The sequence below is a fragment of the Triticum dicoccoides genome, chromosome 7B (genome assembly GCF_002162155.2).
Source record: "Triticum dicoccoides isolate Atlit2015 ecotype Zavitan chromosome 7B, WEW_v2.0, whole genome shotgun sequence".
In the NCBI taxonomy this organism is placed as follows: Eukaryota; Viridiplantae; Streptophyta; class Magnoliopsida; order Poales; family Poaceae; genus Triticum; species Triticum dicoccoides.
In genome coordinates, this window is record NC_041393.1 from 34,642,248 (window position 1) to 34,661,327 (window position 19,080).

The 19,080-nt window shown below is 46.9% G+C and overlaps 1 protein-coding gene, 2 long non-coding RNA genes, 1 other non-coding gene and 1 pseudogene across 9 annotated transcripts in view; 1 reads left to right on the forward strand and 4 right to left on the reverse strand.

Moving 5' to 3' along the window:
- The window catches only part of LOC119337027, a 5,050-nt gene extending 4,163 nt beyond the window's left edge, over positions 1-887 (forward strand). The window contains exons 2-3 of the long non-coding RNA XR_005162990.1: positions 289-448; positions 558-887. This is a non-coding gene — a long non-coding RNA (uncharacterized LOC119337027). The remainder of the gene's footprint in view (positions 1-288; positions 449-557) is intronic.
- Positions 1-2,084, reverse strand: part of LOC119337026 — a 7,305-nt gene extending 5,221 nt beyond the window's left edge. The window contains exons 1-2 of one of the 6 annotated variants that reach the window (XR_005162985.1): positions 1,648-2,084; positions 1,348-1,477 (exon numbers count right to left, since the gene is read on the reverse strand). This is a non-coding gene — a long non-coding RNA (uncharacterized LOC119337026). The remainder of the gene's footprint in view (positions 1-1,347; positions 1,478-1,647) is intronic. The other 5 variants (XR_005162988.1, XR_005162989.1, XR_005162987.1 and 2 more) reach the window with 5 other exon arrangements.
- A 213-nt stretch (positions 2,085-2,297) lies between these two features.
- On the reverse strand, positions 2,298-2,459 carry LOC119342242. The gene has a single exon (XR_005165476.1). It is a non-coding gene; the product is annotated as a U1 spliceosomal RNA (small nuclear RNA).
- A 755-nt stretch (positions 2,460-3,214) lies between these two features.
- On the reverse strand, positions 3,215-6,313 carry LOC119338558 (annotated as a pseudogene).
- A 7,742-nt stretch (positions 6,314-14,055) lies between these two features.
- On the reverse strand, positions 14,056-17,195 carry LOC119335678 (putative receptor protein kinase ZmPK1). The gene has a single exon (XM_037607773.1). The coding sequence runs from the start codon at positions 17,003-17,005 to the stop codon at positions 14,540-14,542; it is 2,466 nt and encodes an 821-aa protein (XP_037463670.1). The 5' UTR covers positions 17,006-17,195; the 3' UTR covers positions 14,056-14,539.
- Between the last annotated feature and the right edge of the window lie 1,885 nt (positions 17,196-19,080).

A 19,080-nucleotide genomic window follows, 5' to 3' on the forward strand; every position in this document is an offset into this window, starting at 1 on the left:
GCCAGCGGGCGCACTACGGAGATCAGGCCCTGAAAATCGCCACCACCACCACGCGACCCCCGCGAAAACCTTCACTACCACCACACATCCAACAGAGAGGACCGCGAAAACATTGGGCAAGTCGAAAAGTGAAAACAAGCAACTACGTACCAATGGTTATGCAACTTTTGTGAGAAGGGGGGAGCCACACTAGGAGTTGTGCTGCACTCAACAGATAATTCCGATATAGATAATGTACGAAATAGCAATATTTTTCAAGTAATTGTTATTTGTTAAATGGTATTGCAGGAGTTCAACAGTGAGCCTGGTATACCAATGTATTCAGCTAGACCAGATCAAGCAGTACAGGTGCTTAAGCATGTGTATAACGCTGCACCAAAAAAACTCAAAGGAAAGGAGCTTGAGCTTCTTTTGGTAATCCTCCCTGACAACAATGGCTCGTTGTATGGTGAGGATGCCTCCTATTGTACAGTACTATGTTGCAAATATTTCACAGTCCTCTGCTCGTCAGTTCTGCTATCCTCAGTTTCTCACATATAATGAGTTTTAATTTTCAGGTGACATAAAGCGCATTTGTGAAGCCAAATTGGGATTAATATCACAGTGCTGTTTAGCAAAGCATGTATTTAGCGCAAGGAGCTACTGAAGGTGATGGAGTCATTAGCCTTGTAGCACAAAACTATTGGGTGTTGACTACATTGTTTATAAGGTGGTAAGGCGACCTAAGGCGAGCACCAGCCCTCCTGGCGCCTAAGCGCTTAAAGCGGGCATAATTGTAAGACACTGCAAGTGCACCGTACCGCTAAGCGTCCAAGGTGGGATGCCTTAAAAACAATGGTTGACTATGGTACAAATGAAATGTCTTGCTTATTTGGTGGACTAAATGAAAAGCTATTTCAGTCTATCAAAATAGCGGATAACAAAAATAATAATGAAACTTCGGTGATTTAGGCAAGTTAGAAATAACAAATTTTGTGCAAGTTAAATCAATTTGTTGCTAAAACAACATCTATGGGCAAATCGTGCCACGTCTCTTGCAACTAAGTATTTTAGTTGGGCGAGTTTTGGGCGAAATAAAGCCCAACACTGTCGGGAGTGGATTTCTGGGCAACTCGTGCCGACATCTCTAGCAACTAATTATCATGTGATGGGCAAGTTTTGAACACTTCCGGCTCAAATCGTCGAAGATTCCAGTCCCCACATCTCCACGTCGACACACCCCTTTTCGACCTCCTATATCGCCTCTGACTTGCTACGTCAAAGCACTATGTCTATTGCCTATTCATCATCATGGAATCAACACCACGGAAAACAATCACGAGTACGAAGTAGAGAGGCCAGGTTCACCTCAACAAGCTCCTCCTTGGCTTCATCCATGCCCTGGACATTGTCAAAATCCCACCCGCTGCTTCCTGAGCAGGCAACGCTTGTCTGCAATGCCCCGAGCGGACATCTGCCTCTGTAACAACCACATCATCTGCAACAGTGAAAACCACAGCGTGAGCAGTGTCCACCAGCAGCTTCCCCGCCGGCCGTGGAGCAAATCGGTAGTCCACCACGCCCTCCCGCCTAGCCCCAGCAGGAACCCCTCCTCGTGTGGCACCCTCCTGGCGTAGTACGACCACTTCGTAGCCGCGGCGCCCTTACCAGTGCGCTCGTCGTCGCCGCTGCCGACGTCCTTGACCTTGCTGAAGTAGATGCAGACATGCAGCGCAGCCCCGCCTCCCACTAGTCCGGCGGTCAGGGCAGCCGCGCGCAGCCCCGCCTCCCACTACTCTGGCAGCCACGGCGGCCGCGCGCAGCCCCACCTCCCACTGCTCCGACGGCCACGGCGGCCGCGCGCAGCCCCGCCTCCCATTACTCCGGCAGCCACGGCGCCCACGCGCAGCCCAGCCTCCCAATACTCCGGCGGTCATGGCACCCACGCGCAGCCCAATCTCCCAATACTCCGGTGGTTCTCAAGATCGACGATGGTGAATTTGGGGAAATTTGTGAAGGCAGAATGCGTGTACGCGTGTGGTGGAGGGGTCGTTATCCGTGTGTGAGTGGGCCCATTTGGCCGCTGGGATGCTCGACAAGGCGCGTCGCCGACCGAGAGACACCTGAGACGATCGGACGGTCGATGATGGTGTGTGCTCGACAGCTCCAAAAAGTGCAGCTGCACTTTTTAGAATTTAGGTAGTAATTTTGGTTCGCTGCTAAAAAGATGTACAAGGACCGAAGCGTAAATTTGCTCCTACAGCGCATGCTGTGTAACAATGTGAGGACAAGGACCAAAGTTTAATTTTGCAGATTTGGCAGGGGCCGCGCGAACGCGTACCCCCTCTACCACAAATTATGACGTCCACTCTCCCATTTTAGGAAGATGGTAAGCCAACGCACCCACCATGTGCAATGTGGGCCACTAGCCTAGGCCACGGGTCTTCCTGATCACCCGTCGACCCCGTCCAGGTAAGTATGGAACAACGTCGCACCTGCCTCTCCTCTTATAGCCGGCTCTCCCATCCGATCCTCCTCGGCTGGGCGAGGTGGGACTAAAACAACCGAAGCGCAGCAGCCACTAGCGAGCCGAACGGGAGTCACGGGAGGGCTGTCTAGCTTCATGGGCTTGCGTGGATTTAACTGGGCCGCGTGGCAAGACAAGCGTTGGACTTGGGCCCAGAGCGCCGTCGCAGTTTTGCTTCTCCTCGTGTGTGTGTGTGTGTTTTTATCCTATACTTCTAGAGTAGTCTTCCCTTCTAAAAGGACACTGACCCATGTGTTGGATTGCACTGCAAGAGTAAAAAAGACATAAATTGCTTGAAAGGGGTGTTTGACGCTGCACCAAAAACACACGAGATTTGACATTATGTGTTACTTAAAAGGATAAACCAGGAGAGAGAGAGAGAGAGAGAGAGAGAGTTTGCAATTAAATTCTCAAAAGAAATTTTCAGCGAGGTCAAAACTCATGCTTGGAATTTCCAGAAGTCAAGAGAGCCCTCACAACGTATTGTGCTTTGTTGCTGGAACTTTGGGTGTCTTGTTCCATCATAGAATGATAATAAAAGCCGACTACCATATTTTCAGATGGTTATAGATCGAACAAGGAAGCCCAAATGTGTTGGCTTTTTATTTCTAAGAAAACATACACAATACATTGGTACAAATTTCCAAGTAAAGTCTTACTACATGAGTGCACACATGGCAATGAATGAGGCGTGAGCGAACATAATGATCAAATCGCGTAGAGCTTAATTTGAGCACCATGCATCGGACGCAAAAATGTCACATTGTGCGGTGCATGAGTGTATGCCTGTGCAAGGCTGAACTCAAAATGTTGAACAATCATACACATTGCCATCTTGGCCTCAAGAAGCGCAAATTGCTGGCCGATGCAGACCCGTGGCCCCCAACCGAATGGGAGGAATGCACCCACATCCTTGGATGCCTTGGAGATCCCCTCGGCGAACCTCTCCGGATTGAACTCAAGCGCATCGTTGCCCCAAATTTCAAGATCGTGGTGGATGAACAACACGGGTAGTTCGATGAGGACGCCGGTTGGGTATGCGATGCCTCCGATCTTCATATCATTGCATGTCTTTCGAATGAATGTGATGGCCGGTGGGTATAGCCGAAGAACCTCATATAGAATCATGGTCACCTGCATCGGTCGTAGATTGATATATAAGCTTTATAAGTCCAAATCACTTTCACAGTTTTATTGTTTCAATGAAATCAAGCAATTCCAACATTGCTCACCGTTTTGAGTCGACCAAAGCCCTCATACTCAGGTTTTGTTCTTCCCAAATATGCCAAGGATCTCGTTCCTTGCACGGTATTGCCACTCTGGGTGCATACTTAGTACTATCATTGTCCATGTGAGTAATACTGATGTTGTCTCCGATCCTGCAAAATAAAATAGCTTGCATTCCTCTATAACCTCTTCAATTGTCATTCCCGGGATGGATTGACTATTTTCATTTGTGGCAGTCATGCTTGAATGGAGCATTAGACCGAGTAAGTCATCTTTGGTGCTTTCTCCTTCTTGCATTGCTTTCATTCTCTTCTCAATTAGATTACGCAAAATGGATTCAATCTTTCGGTTAGTTTGATGCATCCTTCGATTGTTTCTTGTAGGCAGGAATCTAAAAATTTACACGCTTATACATAATTAGTAAAAATAACTGGTTTGTGGTAAATACTTTGAAGTTTACATGGTACCATGTGCTAACTCACGTGTAACCAGGTATGATAATCTTCTTCAGGTTGGTCAAGAGGCGCTCGGCTTGCTCGGATTGCAGCTGGAAAATCTCCCTTCCTTCAAGGTAGCTACTCCCGAATGCAGTGCGAGAAATGACATCTCCGGTGAGGCTCTGAAGTTCTGGATAGACATCCAACTCGCATGAATTGTTAGGGTCAAGGGACCGCATCCATTTACCAACAAGCTCTTCACAGCACGCAGAAAACGCAGGTAGCATGAGTTGCGAGAGATTTAGCCATAGCCCACACTTAATCACAATGAGTATTTACAAGCACTAGCAAACATGTCCGTGCGTTGCAACGGTAGATACAAAAATTACACTCTGGTCAAATAAGTATGACCCAATCAACATCCTTTATTTTAACACGGTGGCTCATCATTTTGCCATTTACCTTTCTTCCGACTCTCGCTGATGATGGACGTGATGTCCACATGATCACAATGCATTCGACATGGTAAATCTCAAGACAATGAGCTTGCCACCGCATGACACACTTGTCATTGTGTAGCGCAAGAAAATGTTTAAAACTTTTAAAATAAATCTCATCTACCACGAACTACTCCCAACGCCTAGACATATAAAGACTTTCCAAAAACTGATCAAAACGTAGACATAGAAGACTTTTGAAACGTCAAAAAGTTTTTGGAATTGACAAACATTTTTTTCTAAATAATTGGGCATTTTTAAAATTCGTAAACATTTGTTTTGTTTAGACGAACATTTATTGAACACATGAATATTTTTTAAATTCCTGAACATTTTTTGAATCAATGGTTTTTTAAAATTAGTGAAAAATTCGCAGAAAAGTTGATTTTTTTTTGAGAATTTTCTAAAATTTCATGGATATTTTTTTAGATTCGTGATCGCGAATATGTTTTGTATACATGATCATTTTTTCAGAATCAAGAACATGGTTTTATTTCCCGACAATTGTTTTCCAAATTGTAATTTTTTTTATAATTTTCCAAAATCTTTGTAAAATTACCAACATTTTTTGAAACCACGAAAATTTTATGATTTTTCAAACATTTTTAAGATTCGTAGACATTTTATGATTTCTCGACCATTTTTTTTCCAAAATCTGCAACTTTTTTAAAAATTTCAATCTTGAATTAACTCAAAAAAGAGAGTAAAAAACAGAAATAAGAAAAGAAAAGACAAAAAGATGAAGAAAAATAGAGATGCCGCGTCCCGCGGGCCGGCCCATGAAGACATTCAGGGGGGATGAGGTGGGTGAGAAAAAGGAGTTGGAAAAAATGGTGAACGCAGGGTTCGAAACCCTGGTCTTTCAAGTGGGAGAAACAGGCTGCTGCCACTACGCCACCAGCTCACATGTGCTAAATGATGGGTATCGTACCTATAAAACACTTATAGCGACGGTGTCTTAACAAAAAACGAATCGTTTTCCGTTTAGATGGCATAGCGGGTAATATATGGCAACTTCGAGGGTAATGTTTAGACGGACGACCAGAAGCAATACTTGTTTTATTAGTAGGTAGAGAGGTAGAGATATACACATAAAAGTCATATGTGCCTTATGTGACAAAATTACACGTACGCACCTTGAGCTTCTCGAGATGAAATGCGGGGTTGAGGATCCTCCTATGCTTGGCCCATTTCTCGCCCTCGTAGTCCGCCACACCTTTGGCAAGCAACATCGACAGCGCCGGGAACCTGAGCTTCTCGAAATGGCCAAACTTGTTGGACATCACCTCCTTGCCTAGGCTAGGGTCTACAATAGTTACCTTCGGAGTCGGGCCAAGCCACGACACACACATCTTGCCATGCTTCCGTAGGACGTCATGGAGGAACGAAGCGACATGAGGACTAATGTCGTGGCAACCCAGCAACATGGGCTTTGACCATGCCCCCCTGTTTCGTCGGTTGGCCTTAATAATGTCGCCGGTGAGGAAGCGATACGGAGTTCCTCTGAGCCCCTGTGCATGCAGGGCCCGCCCCAACCGCCGCGGGCACCACCACAACCAGTGTAGCAGCTGGGTGGCCTGCCACAGAAGCACAAGGCCTAGGATGCCGCGGATCACGGATCCCCATGGAATTGAGGCTAGGTTCATGGCCGTGCGGAAGCAATTGGTGTCTTGGTTGAGAGGTGAGAGAAGACAAGTTTATGGCAGTGCAAGTGGAACTTTGTTTTGATGGCTATCGTACAGTCGGGAGCCACAGTACATATAGAGATTCATATGCCCATTTGTCTAAATTATGTATTGCCCTTTGATTCACGCACTGGCCCATAAATTAAACATGAGAGAGTGGTAGTACTATATTAGTCTTGCTTGTATTGACTTGGTGGAGAAGAAACTGCAGTAGAAATCCCATTGGTTGGGTGACACGGGGTGATCTGATTGGTTAGGTGAAGTGCAGGGACGTGTCAATGCGCACAGCTCAAGCCGGGGTCATGTCTGTTGACGATCTCTTACATTGGTGTACACTGGAGTATTAATTTAGTCCAACGAACCAACAGCGATGACATGCCTGCGAGCAGCTCCATTCGTCTACACTGGTGTTCTTTGTTTCGTGTTTTAACTGATACTAGATCCTTAGGATCGGGTAGATTAGAGATTTGACAGTAGTCTACCTTCTCCTTGGCTCGATGAGCTCGAGCTGGTGGCCATGGCGGAGGGTGACAATGGTGATGGCGAGTGGGCAGAGGCGGCGGCAGAGCTTCCCGTCAGCCTAGCACTAACCTAGATCGGATTGGGGTGTCGGTGGGGTGTGTGGCGCACGATGAACCTCGTGATCTGTGCGTCTGGCCCCCACCTCTCTGTATAGTGCTGGCGACAGAGGCCCACCAACCAAAAGAGGGTTGGGCGTCCCCGATCAGGGCGCATGCCAAGGGGCCCGTTGAGCCGTTGAGGTCAAATGGGTGCAGATCAATCTAACATCCCCCCCTTGGTCTCAAATTACTTTTAACTTTGTACTTTACAAGTTTCATCACCGATTGGTACATAGAGCATGTTTCATCGTCACAGCTCAATTGCCGATAGAATCAGACAGCTACAATATACTTTTCTGTTTTGAAACAAATTATGTTTCTTTTGGGCCTCTCATGATCCAGGAGTCATAGGCTTTTCCTTAAACCCATGCCAGCTAAGTGTTCCTTGAACACATTGGATGGTAAGCCTTTCGTAAGCGGATCCGCAAGCATATCCTTTGTCCTTATATGCTCAAGATTTGTAGTGTGATCCTGGATTTTATTTTTCACAACATAATATTTTATCTCTATTATTTTGACAGCATTATTACTCGAGTTGTTGTTGTGAGCATATATAGAATACCGCGGGCTGGTTGTCAGAGTACATCTTTAGTGGTTTGTCAATACAATCTACCACTTTCAAGTCAGGTATAAATTTCTTTAACCATATTGCCTGCCCCGTGGCCTCAAAACAAGCTATAAATTCTGCATACATCATGGACGATGCAACTATTGACTGTTTCGAGCTTTTCCACGAAATAGCCCCTCCAACGAGAGTGAACACGTATCCTAGCGTGGATTTTCTATCATCTCTGTCTCCCGCAAAATCTGCTTCTGGATACCCTCTTATCTCTAGGGAATCAGATCTCATGTAGGTTAGCATGAGGTCCTTCGTACCTTGCGCATAACACAATGCTTTTTTTACCATCTTTCAGTGCTCTGTACCTGGATTGTCTTGATATCTACCGAGTACCTCGTTGATAAAATCTAAGTCAGGGCGAGTGCACACTTGTGCATACTGTAAACTTCCAACAACCGAAACATATGGTACTGCTTTCATTTGATCAATCTCGTACTGGTTCTTGGGACATTGAAATTTCCCAAAACTGTCGCCCTTGACTATAGGAGCAGGTGTGGCTTTACTCGTATGCATATTATTATTTTTAAGAACCTTTTCTAAATATGCCTTCTACGATAGTCCAAAAACTTCACTTTTCCTATCTCAGTGAATTTCTATGCCTAAAACATGCAGATCTATTATATCAAAAATTGAGTACAAGAATTTCTTGGGTTTCTTGTAGCAGACTAACATCACTGCTAGCAAAGCAAGATATCATCCACATACAAAAAAGGATAGTGCAAATGCTTGTTTGCATATTCTCTAAAAAAACTCAATTAGCTTTGTTTTTTGACTGGAAATAGGGATCTTTATTGCATGATAGAAATTCTGTTACAATCAGCCATAAGGCTTGCAGCTATAAAGGATGGAGCAGACTCCAACCAACAATCTGAAACCGATAAAGCAGTGGCATGTTTAGCACATAGGTCAGCTCCAACATTGGCTTCCCTATTGACGTGTCGAACCGAAAAAGAAGCAAACTCCATGGCTCTTCCCTTAATTTCATCGAAGATAGGCGTCACAACCGACCTGGGGTTGTAATGCGAGTTCCAGAGATTCACGACCTCTAGGCAATCAGACTCCATTACCACATGCGAGTAGCCCCTCAACTGTGCAAATATGACACCTTCTCGCATGGCCAAAACTTCGGCAATGAAGGGATCCGTGACACCGGGTAAAGGCTTACTCCAAGCACCCATGAAGGAGAGATGAGAGCGCGCCACCCCCCCTGCACCTCCAGTTCAAGCTTGGCTGTCGATCGCCCCGTCCGTGTTAATCTTGATCCAGCCAGGAGCTGGTGGAATCCAGCCTTGGCTAGAACGCGATCGGCAATGGTCCTTCGGAAGCTCCAAAAGAGCTAGATCATCTCAGGCCCATTTAACCGCCTGCATTGGGTTGTACCCTTCCTCATCATGTGTCCATTTGTTCCGCGAGGTCCAAATAGAGTACATGATAGTAATAATTTTGCATCTCTCTGAATCGGAGAACATAGTATCCACCACTAAGTCCCTCTCCCATGTATGCAGGTGTAGCCTTGGAAGTTTGATCCCAAGTACTTCTTTTGCTGCTGTCCAGAAGGCCTTAGCATGAGAACAAAGGACCAAGGCATGCATCAGATCCTCGTTCATAGCTTTGCAAAGATCACATAGCGATGTGGTACGGATATGACGATAGTGCAAGGTAGCATAATCTGGAAGGATGCCCCGGAGCACCCTCCACCAGAAAACCCGAACTCTAGGTATGACCTTGAGTTTCCAAAGAGCGGCCCACAACTGTTTTTCTGACGCTGAAGTTTCCACTACCGTCCCTTCCTCTAGAGCACGCAGCTCGTCTCGAGTCACCAGAGCACGGTAAGCTGATTTCACAGTGTATTCGCCGGACTTTTCAAGAGCCCATGCTAGGGTATCTTCTCCACCATTGAGCCGAATTGGGATATTTAGTATTGCCTCGGCATCAGGTGCAAGAAAATTTCGCCTCACTACCTCAACATCCCAAGTTCCAGACTGGTGATCGATTAGTTCAGAGACACGCTCAATATGATCGGTCCCTTGTCGTCCTGTAGGCTTGAGATAAGTGGTGGTAGGAATCCAAGTGTCATTCCAAACAGAAATTGACTCGCCATTGCCTACCCTCTTGATTAGGCCTGTTTGCAAAGCTGTACGCCCGGCTATAATCGCCTTCCATGTAGCGGAGGAAGAAGCTGGAGCGTGAGCCTGCAAAAATTCTCCATTAGGAAAGTATTTTCCTTTGAGAACTCGCGAACAGAGGGTATTCAGATGGGTTAGGAGCCGCCAGCCATGCTTCCCGAGAAGCGCTAGGTTAAACTTTTCAAACTCCCGAAAGCCCATCCCGCCCTGTATTTTTGGTGCGGACAGCTTCTCCCAAGACATCCAATGCAGCGAACGCCTGTCGATGGAGCTACTCCACCAGAATTTTGCCATGGATGATGTGAGCTGTTTGCAGACCTTTTTTGTTAACTTGAAACAACTCATACCGTGGGTGGGAATGGCCTGTGTAACAGATTTTAGAAGTACCTCCCTCTCCGCACACGCTAGGTAGCGTTCTGCCCATCCATGCATACTACTACGGCTTCTTTCTCCGATATGTTCAAAAGAGCCACTAGTGATGCGCCCCACCGCTGTCGGTAGGCCCAAATAACGTTTCGTGAAGGCTTCCAGATTAATGCCCAGTTCCTGTTTCAAAGCCTCACGGAAAGTATGTCGTCGTGGAGCGTGGCCCATTTTTGTCAGAGACACAACTTCCTGCAAACACAAGGGTGTCCAGTTCTTTGATTTTATTTTAATGAATTGGATGACAGACAAAAAAAAAAGATACAGGTGAAACAAATAGGGCAGCTATTGCTAATGAATTGGAAATCAGCTTCAGTCAGACAAATCAGTGTTTTTTTTTGTGAGGGATGGACAAATCAGTGTTGGCGGCGATGGCATCAATCAATGAAACTCAAGCTGCAGGAAAACAATTGTCGGCCATCAAAAGTCAACTACTCCGATCCAAATTACAAGAAAAATACTGTACTGTAATATTTTTCACTAGTTCAGTACTGATATCGCGAATAGCCACAGGTGCAACCTACTGCACTACATCACAGATGCTAATCTCGCTTGAAACCTTCAGGGTGGACGCGGCCGGGACAAGCGAGGATCGGCGGGGCGGGGCAGTGCATCTCTTCTTAGCTTCTCCCAGCTCCGTGTAAGCGATGTTCTTGCCGGCAGCATTGGTCGTCGCGAGCGGGATGAGCGCGGGTCGGTGCGGCCGCGGCAGCGGAGCAGAGCGTTTCTTTCCAACCACTTCCTTGGTAGCGTTTGCCAACTTGACGGCGGCAGGGTCGTTTGAGACGGAAGAGATCAGCGCGGATCGGCATGCCGACGGAGAGGCAGATGACTTCTCGGGAATTCTCACGCTCGCTACGCCGGAGAGCTTCATGGCGGACGAGGTCAGGATCTTCATCTTCCGCGGGACAAGGGGCCTGTTCGGAGCTTCTCCCAGGTCCAAGTACTCGATCTTCTTGCCGGCAGCATTGGTTGTGGCGATTCTGGCGAACGGGATGAACCTGGGTCGGTGCGGCGGCGGCGGCTTCGGAGCAGAGCGTTTGTTTGCTACCCCTTCCTTCGTAGCGTTGGCCCGGTTCATGGTAACAGCGCCGGTTGTTGACGTGGAGGAGATCAGCGCCGATTGGCGTGGCGACGGCGGCGCAAACGACTTCCTTGCAACTCTCTCCCTCGCCGCGTTGACGACCTTCCTCCGGCGCTCGAGATCACGACGGATCTGGTCGTGCATCGTCGAGGCCAAGCACTGCGCCATGAGAGCGGGCGTGCTGATGGTTGCAGAGGAACGACAGGAGGGCTCGATCGGCGAAGGAAAGGAAGGTGCTGTGAGTTGCCGGGCAGCGGCCCTAGCTAGGCTTATATCCAGCGGGAGGTCGCTGAGGTGGATTCGGACTTAAGGAGAGAAGCGTGCGTACCAAGCAGCGCGTGAACCAGGAGCGAATTCTGCAGTGTTTCCGAGCCTTGTTAGGTGTAAAATTGCCACTCAAAAACGTTGGCATGCATACGTGCAGAGCCAGGAGGTCGCCGAGCTGGAGTCGGACTCGAGGAGAGATGCGTGCGGCCGCCAGCGCACCCCCGTCGTTCTCCCTCGCGCGGCCTCCTGACCACGCCAGCTCGCCGTCGCCGACCTCCTGCCGTGGTTCCCCATCACCACGCCAGCTCGCCGTCGCCTTGCCGTGGTTCTCTTTGCGACCCCCTGCAGGTTCTGTGCTGTGTACCTTGTTCTCTGCCATGCATGTGAGATGGCCGCTCTAGCTTGCTTGGGCACGAGCCGTGGCAGTGCTGGCTCTCGCCGCCAAGGTCTGGGCCCCGTGCTGCTTGCCGTGTAAGTTCTTGCTGTTGCTGGTGGAAGCAGAGCCCGCCATTGCCGCTGGATGGTATCGACGTGCCCGACGGCAATGTTCATTCTCTCACATGTATGTATGGAAGTGGACGTGGCCGCCATACTCCGGCGCTCATGGGTCATGCATGGCAACCTCCAGCTAGTTAGAAGCAGAAGCTGTACGCGCAGCCGCAGTAGCAGCAACCTACGCAAGTGCCTCCTTCTCCCCACTGTTCTCTCCCTCTCTCTCCCCAAGGCACCCTCCCTGATCTCTCCTTCTTTCCGAGGATTCAGCCACGAACTTGTTTGGATTTACAGGAAATGCAGGGACAACCCTTTTCCATGATCTAGGGCCTTTTTCAATTCTAGGTGAAAATGCAGTCAAATTTATTGCCCAATTCATTGCACGGATGCAACACTTTTTTGGTTCAGAAAAAATGCAGTCATTTTTTTTATCTTAATCGTTTATGAAACTCAATTCATTGTACAGATGCAACACTTTGGTTTAGGAAATGCAATCAATTTTTATTTTCTCGCAAAAAAATTGCAGCCAATTTTATCTTTATCTTTTTTATATGAAACTCTTGATACATTAATCCCATCGATGCAAACACGGCGATTATTTTTGTTGGCTTCTATAATAGTTATAGTTGCACACGTAGTCGTTTTCAATTGGATACGATTATTGAAAAGCTGTAGACACGACGATGCTATGTTGGTTAGATGACGTCTCCCACTAGCATTGCTTACTTAAATTTAGTTAGACGTGTGACGTTGTACTCCTGCAAATTACAAGCATGTCGATTCTATAAGTAGTCCGCACAGGATACATAGAGGGGGGGGGGGGGAGTTGTACATCAACCGCTAGTATGGAAGATACCTGACCCAAATTTTATCAAATTTAATGTGGGCGCAACATTCTTTGCGGATGAGGGTGCTGGAGCATCAACGGCGATTATACGTGATGAGAGAGAGGTAACTTTATTGCAGCACAATGCATTTACATACGATATACGTGACGAGAGAGGTAACTTTATTGCAACACAATGCATTTGGAGATGTGGTTACAATTGAAGCAATGACAACATAGAACAGATTGGAATCTGTCAATTCCCTCGAATTTCATAGGGCCGAGGCGGAATCAAATTCTCTTCAGGTCATAAAGTTTTGTACTGGCCAAACACAGTGGTGGAATGGAGCAGCATCAATTTTCGCCAAGTGCACCGGTTTAGTTTCTTTGATTGGGAAGGTCTCTTCTAAACGTTGTTTTAGATTGACCAATATGGTCGCATATGAGCTAGCTAGATACAGTTTTTTTAATAAGAACTCGCTTTTTTGGACCGATGAACCCCGGATTGTCCGGTCAATAAGCTGGTGGATGATGTAATTTTGATTTGATCCTAACGAAACTAGCCACAAAGGCCTTTTCTTAATAAATAAATCAATAAATAAATAAAGAAAGAGTATTTTTGTAAGCAGCTAAGCTTAAGCCGAACAGCTCCCTCGAAAAAAAGAGCAGTTTTCCTCAAAGAAAAAAAAACAGCTATCGAATTGGTGCGCGTCGCTCCTCTCCCCTGTCCCTTCCAGAGACGCGCCGCGGCAGCCCTCACCGGCGTCACCGCGAAGCTCCAGCTCGCACTACCCGCTCGCCTTCTACTACCTCTCCGGCCTCCTCGACTCGCTCCTCCCCTTCCCCCCTCCTCGCCGTCGCTCGCCTTCCTCTCCGAGACTCCGACCCCAACAGCACCTCCTCCTCCTTCCCGCCCCCCTCCTGCGGCGGTGCGCTTCGACGGCCCGGGAGGGAACCTCGTGGCCGGCGCCTCCTCCCGCATCCCCTGCCTCCCCGCCGGCTTCCGCGTCGACCGAGCCGACCTCGAGGTGCTCAGGTGAACTGGTGATTGTTTTGACACTCCCTGTCATTGTTGATTCTTCTGTTCTTTAATCTGTTGGTTGCATGATAAATCAAGTAGTAGTACAACTGGCTATAGATTGATCCAACCTATTACTATTCATGTTAGATTCCGCAACAAATTCTGTTTGCTAATAATCTAGCTCACTAGGATTGCAGATTTCTTCAAATAACTAAAAGCAGATGTGTTATGTTATATGGACTTAAGCATCCAAACAAAAAGACAAAATGAAATACCAGTTACTGGTTAGTGCTCCATCTTGAGAAACTAGTTATTGATACGAATCCGGACTTCGGGAGAGTCTCTACCTATGGCAGGGAAAGGCTTGCATCAACTTTTCTGCAACATCACAGAATAATATGGATTGTTCCAACCTACTATTCATGTTAGATTTGGTATATTTCTGTTTGCAATCAGTCTGGCTCACTAGGATTGATTTCTTCAAATAACTGAAAGTAGATGTGTTATGTTATATGGAATTAAGCATCCAAACAGAAAGACAAAATGAAATATCAGTTACTGGTTAGTACTCCATCTTAAGAAACTAGTTATTAGTACAAATCCGGAGAGTCTCCACATATGGCAAGGAAAGGCTTGCCTTTTCTGCAACATCACATAATATTATTCTTACATCAGCTAGATGTAACAATAGTAAATACTACACTGAACATTATTCCACAAGTGAAAGCAGAGTTTCGACCACATGGCTCATGCTCGGTCTTCTGCTCCTCTCCTCTTGCACACATGATATTGCTATCTTAAGCATTACTATCGCTTCCGAATGGTTGAATTCTCCATCCAGTCTGTGGTCGACAAACTCCAGAAGCCATGACTGGTCTTCGCCTGCTAGTTTCTCTTCAAGAATTTCAGTAGAGCATCTAACAGCCATTTCCACCTCCTCAGCGTCGACCATCCAACTAGAAACCCGAACCCCCTTCACTAACTCAAGAAGAACTACTCCATAGCTGTAAACATCGGCCTTGCCAGTGATTGGAAGGTTTAGAGCCCATTCCGGTGCAATATATCCTCTGGTCCCAAGTACCCTTGACAACATCAGTGCTCTTGATCCTCGCTTTTGTAGCTTAACCAGTCCAAAATCTGCAATCTTGGGCTCAAAGTCTTTATCTAACAATATGTTCTCTGGTTTGACATCACAATGCACTATCCATTCAAGGCACTCATGGTGGAGATAGGCCAGTCCTTTTGCCACCCCAAGTGCAATATTATACCTTTGGTTCCATTGGAGCACAGGGATTATTCTTTGGTAATCAAATAGAGCTCTGTCTAAAGAACCATTCTCGATGAACTCAGAAACCAAGAGCTTGCACGTCTTCTCGACAGAAAACCCCCACATTCTGACCAGATTCATATGATAAATTCTGCCTATGACACTTAGCTCAGACCTGAACTCCTGCTCTCCATGGATCACATCGTTTAGCTTCTTCACTGCAACCGTCCTTTCATCATCAAGGACTCCTTTGTAAACTGCTCCTGACCCACCACTTCCTAGCTCTTCCTGGAAGCAATTGGTTGCTTTCAGTAACTCACTGTGACTAAATATTCGGAACTGGCTGGATATTATCATGTAACCTTCATCTGTAACCTCTGGTCCTATCTTCCATTTGTAAACTACCAAACAACCAGCGATGACTAAAGCTACTTCGATGCAAAGCAGCGTTAATGCTGAAGAAAGGAAGTAGCCAACCTTGAACTTGGAAATGGCACCCTTGAACATCCGCGATGAAGTGTCTGCTTCTTTTTCATGAATTTTGCATTCGTGGGTTACTGTAGAAGCCAATTCTGACGTAGACATCACTCCCTTGGGAACTTTCAGATAAATGTCATTGTAAGGGTCTGGGAAGTTCTTGCCATTCAGAAGAGAGACCTTTGGATAACATTTGCCTTCTCCTCGTCGGTACGAAAAAGCTTGGCAATCAACATTGTCCGAGCATGCCTCTTTGCACTGCAAGAATGGCACCGAGTCTGCGTACTCCAAGTCATGCTGGTAAAAGTCAGTTTGTGCGAGCTTACTGAACGAAAAAGTGGCCATGTTGTTTGCCTCATGTCTTCTCCGGTCGTCCCAGCTGGCTGTTATGTTTGCCTTGCGCCTGCACCCTTTGCTCCAGTTGCTTGCATCAACCACCTCGAAGCCTTCGAGGCAAGAGCACTCGAGCTTTGGTATGTATTTGCAGAGACTGTTTTGGCCACAGAGTCCATGTATATCGCAGACTCGGTGGAGTGCCATCCAAGAGACTGACCAATCGCCGCTTGTTGCGTTTAGGCTATACAGCCTAAGGTTGCCATCGTAATCCAGAGTCAACCTCCTCATGACCTTTTCACCAAGATCAGAAGCTTCAAATGTCGAGTTGTCACTCGAGAAAAACTGGCCTGTCTGTTGAAGAACAGCATAGCGGCTACGGTTGTAAGCACTCCTCTGATTTACCCACAGTTTGTTGGCAGGGTTGGGCCAATATATGCTACTAATCTCGGGGCCATCATAGATGAGTTTTAGCTGATTGTCACTGTCAAAGTACAACGTATAGAACCCTGTGTAGAGCAGACCCCTGGCAGATGCAGATACCAGCTGTACGTACCGGGTCATGGGCTGGGATGGCAGAAGCGTGTCGGTCGGTGAGTCGAAGCTCTTCCAAAGTTGCCGACCGTCCTGATCCACTACGACAAGGTTGCCGCTGTCGAGAAGCTCTGCTCGGCTTGCACGAGCGGCGTTCATGTTGGTGCTCCAGACGGCCGTGCCATCGTAGTCAAGCAGGGCCAAGCCCCCGTCCGTTTGGAAGGAGAGCCTAGATCCCCTACCGTTCACGGGCACATCGCGGTTAGCCGTCCAAGCGACGGTCTTCCCTGATGAGCCGGTGAACCAGATGGAGAAGGTGAAAGCGTTGGTGGCCACCCTATAGAACCCACAGGCGAAAGCACCGCTGGGCGATAAAAGGATGGTGGTGGTTGTGCTGTTGCTGCTGCTGTTGGTGGAGATGGAGGAACCTGGTCCATGGTAGCTGATGCCATGATCCTTTGCAAGCGCAAGGGAGATAAGCAAGAGAAGGAATGAGATGGATGTGCTGAAGATGTAGGCAACTCTCATGGTCATGGCATCCGTCCGGTTCTTCTTACTTTTCATGTATCCAGTGCGCAGGAGGAAGCACCTTGTGTCCTAGTAGTTATATACACCCAGGTTCACGTGGCTTCCATAATTTAGTTGCAGTCCTTCCCTAGTAGTTTGAAAAGGACTGAACGGCGCGAGGGACACGGCGAGCGCTGCTCACTGCAATCTGGCCGATGCTTATTATTTTGAAATCTATGTCAAAAACTATTTTAGTCTACACGATGACTTCTTACACTAGTAGGGCCACCGTGATTAATTGTAGTCGGCTGGTTGTTGGTGGTTGGGTGCGAGCATGGTTAATAGTGCTGGCTATATGAAACTGCCATATCGTCATTCATACAATAGTGTGAGCTAAGAGCATCTACAGCGGGACACCTCAAACCATCCCTCAGACGCTCGTGGACGTGCCCGGTCACTCCAATAGTGTGAGCTAAGAGCATCTACAGCCGGACACCTCAAACCATCCCTCAGACGCTCGTGGACGTGCCCGGTCAGTGACCGGGCAGGAGAGAGAAGGAAAAACGTGACCCAACTAGATCCCTCGTATCATCCTATAGGCCCGGGCTGTCCGCAAACTCTTATATCCATCTTAAATATGAGGAGAACACGAGGGCTCGCGGACACGCCCGGCCGCGCTCGGACATTCCGCCACATAGGACGCGGCCCTACCCGACCACCTCTTTTTTTTTTCTATCTCTTCATCTTGACCAATCATGTGCAAGTGACCGGATATATGAGAAGAAAAATGAAAAGTGGGGTTGCACGGACGGATAAATAGGGGCTCAAAACGGACAGACCGGGCACATCCGCGTGCGTTTAAGGGGTTATATTTGCTATGTCCGGTTGTAAATGCTCTAAAGGTTGGTTATTACATTAGTAGTTTGTTCTATCTTCTCTCTTTCTCTTTTTTAACATTTATTGTATTTGTCTAAGAATACACATATAGTTAAGCTTTTGCATAAGAGTTCATTTTCCTTACTTTTTTATATTTTTCTCCTCCATATAAACAAAATGACATGTAAGCAGGTTGTAAGCGGATGCAGACGAGTAGCACACGGCAACCACACCCACCAAAAATCTAAGCCACTCATAGTTAGTTTTGAGATTTGTGCGACTTTTTGTTAAATTAGCAATGACTTCATAATACACGCGTTTGTGTATATGTCAATAGTAAAAAGCTGTTCATACTCATTTATTAGTGAAATGGACGCAACGCATTTAATTCACACATTGACTGACGAAGTGGTGCAAGTGTTCAACGGAGAATTGATTGAAAATAAATGAATGTAAACTTGCCAAGCAACTTACAGTGGAAAGGTACCCCTAAAAAAGACTTGCAAGATAAAACGATAAAGGGTAAAATAAAAGATGCAACTACGAAGACTTAAGCTAGTTCTTTTTGAATTATTTGAAGAACATTATGGTTTTCTCAGAAACCACAGTTTTCAAATCTTTTTTTAAGGGGTTTGGGTTCAACAAATATCAAAGTTTTATAAACATATTGTCTCTAATACCATGTTTCTTTAGTATTAAGAAATGATGTCCTGACCACTTTTTTTCTAAACCGTAAACGAAAAAAACTATGGTTTTTCGAAACTGAAGTATTCATTGCCTACGCAATTGAATACCGATGTTCCAGTCCCAGTCGTCTGTTATGTTTGACTTTTGGCTTGCACCCTTCGCTCCAGTTGCTTGGATCAACCACCTCAATCTACGTCGAGGGGGATAGGAAAGGGACTGGACGGCAAGTCATTTAGGAGTAAGATTTATAACCCGTCAAGCACGTCGACCCCGAATGTTACCGTATGAAGACGCACACGCCCAGGTAAGCAAAGACACGATCGAGGTCATGTTGTTTTCTACCGCTGGGTACACTGGTTTATACTGCTTGGACACACTGACTGACTGACCGTGTGGTGTGACCGGTACTGTACTCTGGTCCAGTCCGTGTAGCACGGCAATGCTGAGTTCAACTCCACGCATGACCCCACAAACGGACCTTTGGGGAAGGACAGACACGGTGGTCCGTTTGCGGTAGTACGGCTTTTGGTGCACCCAATGGCCGACCGCATCCCAAACTGTCCGTTTTT